This window comes from Eucyclogobius newberryi, unplaced genomic scaffold (genome assembly GCF_026437365.1).
Source record: "Eucyclogobius newberryi isolate DKJ021-1_F unplaced genomic scaffold, fEucNew1.0.hap1 SCAF_10, whole genome shotgun sequence".
Classification (NCBI taxonomy): Eukaryota; Metazoa; Chordata; class Actinopteri; order Gobiiformes; family Gobiidae; genus Eucyclogobius; species Eucyclogobius newberryi.
In genome coordinates, this window is record NW_027315724.1 from 28,437,503 (window position 1) to 28,444,043 (window position 6,541).

The window sequence follows — 6,541 nt, forward strand, 5'->3', positions numbered from 1 at the left end:
AACAACAACAACAACAACAACAACAATCCATTAATTGAAATTTTAGCATTAGTAATTGACATACCATAGGCTGCCTACATTAGGCTATAGATACAACAAATAGGCTACTATCATGGATCTATTACAATATCGACTACAATTACCTAATTATTTCTTTCCTCACTACATGTGACACGTGATACATACGTTATGATTATTTTGGTGATTTGTGTGTGTTGGCCCAGGCTTGTCCGGCAGAGGGCAGTAGTGCGCACAGAGCACTGATGAGCTTCAGAGCTGCTGTAAAAGAAGAGGACAGCCCGTGTCACGTGACTGCAGTGTAGCACCGACAGGCCTCTCGTTAGCTGCTGTTAGCATCACATCTTTTACCGGGGATCTGGACTGGACACACACTCTAGAGTAAAATGGGCATTGAAGAAGAAGCCGACAGAACCCTCTTCATCAGAAATCTGGACTCGAGAGTAACAGAGGAGCTTCTGTTTGAGCTGTTTTTACAGGTGATCTTTCTGCTAACGCCGCTGCACGGGCCGATAGAATATTTAGCACAACAATGAAATGTCAGGCCTAGTAATCATAAGACATGATTTATTTACATTGACTTGTAGATAATATTATCACTGTACATGCATTGACATTGAAGATGCTGTGCAAGTGAGGATTTAACTATTTGATGAAATAGCAGAGATTGTCTGTGCTGACAAGTTGAAGCTAACGCTACTCACCTGAGCTATTGGATGTTTTGTCCTGACAGGCAGGTCCCCTCGTCAGAACTAAGATCCCGAAAGACCCAGATGGAAAGCAGAAGACATTTGGTTTTGCCGTCTACAAACACGAGGCGTCTGTGCCGTACGCCATGCAGCTTCTCAATGGGTCAATGTTGTTTGGCAAATCTATTCATGTGCAGTTCAGATCTGGTAAGTCTAAATTAACACACGTAGGACTTGTCAAGGCATAAACGCAGTTCAGTGAAGGGAATGTGTGTATTCATTTGCCCTGAAACAAGTTAATTGATTGATTGCAACTAATCAATTATTGAATAAAGGCCAACTAATGAATGTAGTTATCGAATAATCAAAATGTTGCACACTGCTACTAGCATAGTCTCTTTGGGATTAGGCTGCAACTAATGATTATTTTGTATATTAGTTTACTGATTAATCTTTTGTTTTGTTGATTTTGGGATTGCAAAATGTGCATGCATATAAGATGTTTATTAAAATTGACCCAGTTAAAGTGATGCTAGATGGATGTCATAAATTGGCTGACCATTGTCTCTAAGAATTGTTTCGTTGTGATTACTCAAATTAACTTATTTAGGGTAATAGTTTTAGGATTTCTTATTGTCAGACCTGTCTTTTAGAAGCGTACGTTGTTCAGTTGATATATAGATTTTGGCGTTATCTTCCTACCTACCTAGCAGTAGTAGATGTTCGGCATGTTTCTTTTCAAAGCTAAGGTTCATAGGCACAGAAAGCAACAAGTTGTTAGATCAGGGAGGTCATGGAAACGGCAAATAACACTTTTGATGAAGGCCGCAGAGTGTAGCTGAAACATGTCAAAGTACAACTCTAAACTGACTATAACAAATCCTTAATTTATTCAAATGGGAAGACCTAATTAACCTCATTGGACTATTGTTTCAGCCCTACTTTGGATAATGAAATGTTGTTTGTAGTCCAGATAATCCTTGATGGATAACTACAAATGCAACTGTTCATTAATAATTCACAGGAAGCAGTCACAACAAAAGTCCAGGAAACTCTCAGAATTCCAGTCCCGCAAATACTCCAAATCCACATGGAGCAAGGCAAGACATTTTTTGACAAACTATAACTCCTGTTTTGTTTTGCTTTTTTAAAATCCAGGATTTCTTTTTTTATTACCAGGCATCACTGTTAATAGAATCTGGTGTTAACTTTCTAGACCAGCCTCGTTTGTTTATTTATTTATTTGAGACGAACCATCTCATTTTCAAGGGGGGCTGTAACTTACAGTGTTGTATTTTGTTTGTGAACTACAGGAGCCCAGTTCACTTCAATTCCCCGCAGTACACTCCTCCACAAATGCAGCGTCCATTCTTCAGTCCAGACAACAGTCTGCAGAAGCAAGTCATGGTAGCCTTTCACTTTCAAACCACTCTGACTATAACTTTTTTTTTAACAAAGACACATTTAATTAAATCATTGTTTTCTGTTATAGATGAACAATATGATGTGGTCGCTTCACACGCAGCAAATGCAGCAGCTTGAGCAGTCGACTCCCTCCAAGTCTTTATCAAGGCATGGAGGTGGTTCACGACAGCACGACAACACCCCGTACCGGCAGAGCAGCGGGAGCAGGGGTCGTTATCAGGATGAGTCTGGGGCCGGGCACCACCAGCAGTACAGCAACAACTGGGACAACCATCACCAAAACGATTGGAGCCGTCACCATGACAACAAGGGTATGAAGAGGCACCACGATGACAGAGGAAACAACCGCAGCCACCAGGACGCCAGGTGGAGACGCTTCTGAGCAACAAGGGGGTTTTGTATAGACTCTAACCAATCTACGGACTGATGTTAGAAAAGACCTTAAATTGTCTTCTTGTGTATCCTCAGGTTGTTTGTACATGGATCTGCTCATGGGCGTTTATATAGCTAATGCTTTTGAGCATTTTTCTATTATTTTAACGTGTTTTTAAAATTGTACATTGCTTTAATTTGAGCTTTTACTCAAAGAGGACAGTCATATTGGGTCCAAGAATGAAGTCTTGTAATATCATTTTGTAAAAAAAAGGGGTTGGAAATGTCCTCTTTCTTGTATGTACGTGCTTGATGCTTCCAACATTTTAACGGGACATTTTGATAATATTTCACCAGCCACTCATGTCTTCTACAGCACCAATCTTTATTATTGGCCCAACTATTGTCCTTGGGCTATCTGTAAATGTTTTTATTTTTAAATGATATTCTTACTCTGTAAAAACACTTGTTTTAAATGGAATACCTTTGATTACATAAAGCCCTTTAATTTCCCCAAGTCCTTTGTCCAGTGTTTTGTTACTTTATCCATTTTAGTTTTAGCCTAAAATGAGCCACAATTATCCTCTGTCAATGTAGGTTCTGACACATATAGGGCAATTTGTTGTCTTTTTAAATTGTCCCAATGCAACTATATCCTATTTAGCCTATTAGTTTATCATCTGTTAAACCATCCATCCATTTTCTACCGCTTGTTCCATCCATGTTCTACCGCTTGTTCCCTCCAGTCACTGCGGGTGACTGGAGCCTATCCCAGTGACTTCAATGTTTTCGCAATTAACAACTCAACATTCAAAAGTTGTTAGATCAATCCCTGCTCCCAGCAGTTGTGTGCTTTGGCAAGAGACTTAACCCACCTTACCTACAGATAGTGCATGTACTGGTGTATGTTTTTTTTTTTCAGTGTGAGTTCTTTGATACAAAGCCATCAGTGTCCAACAGACCAGCAGATAAACACATATTACACAAAGTTAAGATATTTACCTAATTCAACCTCTGGCCTTAAACAATTAGTTGGATCAGACATGAACATGTGGTAAATAGCCAAACTGCAGGGATGGGAACTAACTACCAAAGTACTCATTATAATTGAGCAGATTTTTGGGGTATTTGTACTTTTACATCTACTTGCATTTGAGTATATTTCTAGCATGTAATTGTAATTAGTTACATTTAAAATCATGTATTAAGTACTACTCAAGTCTAAATTGTCCCCACTGCTGTCTCACGACTGTATACCACGGTGAAGTTGGTTGGACATTTGACAAATATTCAGATTTTTTTTTTTTTTTTTGCTTTTTAGGGGCCCATCAACAAATAATTTGACATGAAAGTGAATATAATACATAATTATTAAATAAATAAACGTATACAATACTGGGGAATCAGCAAATTATTTAGTGAACTTATGAACCGTCAACAAATTACATTAAGTAAAGCTTGTAGCTCAATAGCTTTTAGGGCATTTGATCAAACCACAAACCACTTTAGAATATCACTTCCACGTCAGATATGGGGCTCAGCAATTTATATCCTCTTTTTTAAAGCTTTTTCTTGTTTAAGCCATTTTCACTGTGAAATTCCTAGTTTTTCTTCAGTCGCTTTTAAGGGATTTAACCTAGTCAGCCAAATCAATTTTAGTATATATTATTTCCACCCGAGTGCTATAGGGCTCAGCCCCATATATTACATTTTAAAAGCTTTTAGTATTTTTAAGCCATTTTTACTGTTAAAACACATTTTGTTCTTCAATAGCTTTTGACCCTGTGACCCCAAACTACTAAAATATTACTTCCACCTCAGGGCAATAGGGATCAGCCCTTCATATCTATTTAAAAGTTTTTACTATTTTTAAGATTTTTTTACAGACAAATTGCCAGTTTTTCTTCAATAGCTTTTAGGACATATGACCCTGTGACCCCAAAAAACACTTTGGAATATTATTTCCACCTCAGGGCTATGGGGTTCAGCCCTTTATAGTACATTAAATAAAGGTTTGGACGATTTTTAAGCCATTTTTCACAGTTAACTAACCAGTTTCCCCTCCCTGAACTGCCACTGTAATGTGGTGGAAGGGTTTGAGTGCTTGGATGATCCTAGGAGCTATGTTGCCTGGGGCATTATGCCATGGTACACAGGGCCTAGGTGATGAGCCCGACCAAGTATCCGAAACCCATATGATGAGTACTTAATCGGGGTCTGTTACATCAGGGAATGACCTTTTCAGGGCCTTTGAAGATGTTTCGACTCTCATCCAAGAGTCGGTCTCAATTTGGCACTGAGACTGTCTTATTTTTCTAAAAAAAAAATGACTGCAATTGTTTCTACATTAGCTCAGAGCGAAACCTACTTACTTGTATAAACACCCAGATTTCCCTAGGTGAAGTATTTATATAGTACGTAAAGGTCTTTTTATTCATGTTATCTCTGCAAGTAAATGCAAATGTGTATGCCTTATTATATTAAGCTGTGTTTAATAGCCTATTCAAAAAAATATTACCTAAAAATACCTTATTAATTAAAAATATGTAATCAGTGGAATGTCATGTAGGCCTACTGCTGCTGAAATTGTTTAGGTGCACTTTTTAATAACATTTTGATAGCTAATTTTGACATAGGCCTAACTGGCACATCTACTGCAACCTGTTGAAAAACGTCTGAGTCCAGGCAGTTGCCATATAATCTCTGGAGCTGAGTAGTATTGGCACATGGCTTGACTGGAGGCTATCTACAGGTGGCGCCACCTACATCTCTTCATTTACTCAATTAAAGCATCAATTATAACGGTGCCAGCAGCCTCTCTTTACCCCTTTCTATTTAGGGTCCTTTCAAGTCTTAGTAAGGGTTTAGCCACACTCTGGGAGTCATGGTGGATTGTTTAATTAGTCATTTGTCATAATATACTGGTACATTTATATTCACAGATTAGCTTTGCTAATGCACGGTGCTGCTTGACACCACTGAAACAAACGTGTGTTAATTTTCCAATATTATTGGCATCATTCTAAAAACTGGTGATTGTCCTGTCCTAGAATTAGCAGCATTTTAATCCCTAACATCTCGTGTTGCATGAAGTCTTTGAGCTCGTCTGTGTTCACATGATTATCAAATCCCTTAACGATCGCGTGGCGGTCTTAATCTAGCCTTCCGAAAGTGCTTGTCGCCAACAGTGGCCTCGCGTTGTATCGACATCATAAACCTCGGTATCCAAAAGCGGCCGTGCATTTGCACCCTCGCCTGCATAAACTCTGTATCTTCCCTGTAATCTGCCTCGTGTTAGGTTGCACCCTGATGTTCCCAAATGGCTCTAATAGAAAATATCCTACTCTCTACTTTTGGCAAAGCTCATAAGGCCTTCACTCGGCTGGCACATAACTCTTTAATTGGTTAATCTACTCGGCGTCTCCACTGTCCGCCCGGTAGCCGCGGTTCTGACCCGTGTGGACCGGCGCACAACACGCACCAGTGCGCCAGGCTGCATTTACTAAAGCCTATAAAAGGCAAGGAGGAATTTTAAAGTAATTTATGACATTACACACACAAATACTAACACAGTGAATGAAGACCAAAAATGTAGACCTGTTTGTTTCTTGAATTGGCCGCTTTATATATTCAGTTCATATTGAGTGATGGGTGCCATATGCTTTCTAAGCATATGGCACCCATATCATCGACTTCGCGCGTCTGAGAGAAAGTTCTCATCCCTCCTTGATCGAGGCTGAAACCTTTAAAAGTGGTCGAGCCTCCGTGAGAGGACGTGTCCTCTTCTGTAATCCTCCTCCACACTCCCGCATGCTTCTGAGGCGCAAGAGGCCTTTTACCGACCTCATTTAGCACAAGTTGGCTACATTAAATCAAACTCAGTGTCGGTCTTGAAGGTTTCCATTTACGGGACAAAAGGTGCATATAACTGATAGAATAGATCCAACAAAACGGGTCCTGTTTTGTGGGAAATTTTTTCTCCTGTTCACTTATGTGCATCGGCTGGTCAAAACTTCCAGCACTCGACCTGTTGAGAC

At 39.5% G+C, this 6,541-nt stretch overlaps 1 protein-coding gene across 1 annotated transcript; it reads left to right on the top strand.

Moving 5' to 3' along the window:
• Positions 1–230: 230 nt before the first annotated feature.
• On the top strand, positions 231–3,021 carry rbm7 (RNA binding motif protein 7). Its single transcript, XM_072453454.1, has 5 exons — positions 231–497; positions 752–914; positions 1,732–1,807; positions 2,021–2,114; positions 2,200–3,021. Exons 1-5 carry the CDS (start codon positions 405–407, stop codon positions 2,512–2,514), a joined length of 741 nt encoding a protein of 246 aa, XP_072309555.1. The 5' UTR covers positions 231–404; the 3' UTR covers positions 2,515–3,021.
• Positions 3,022–6,541: the final 3,520 nt, after the last annotated feature.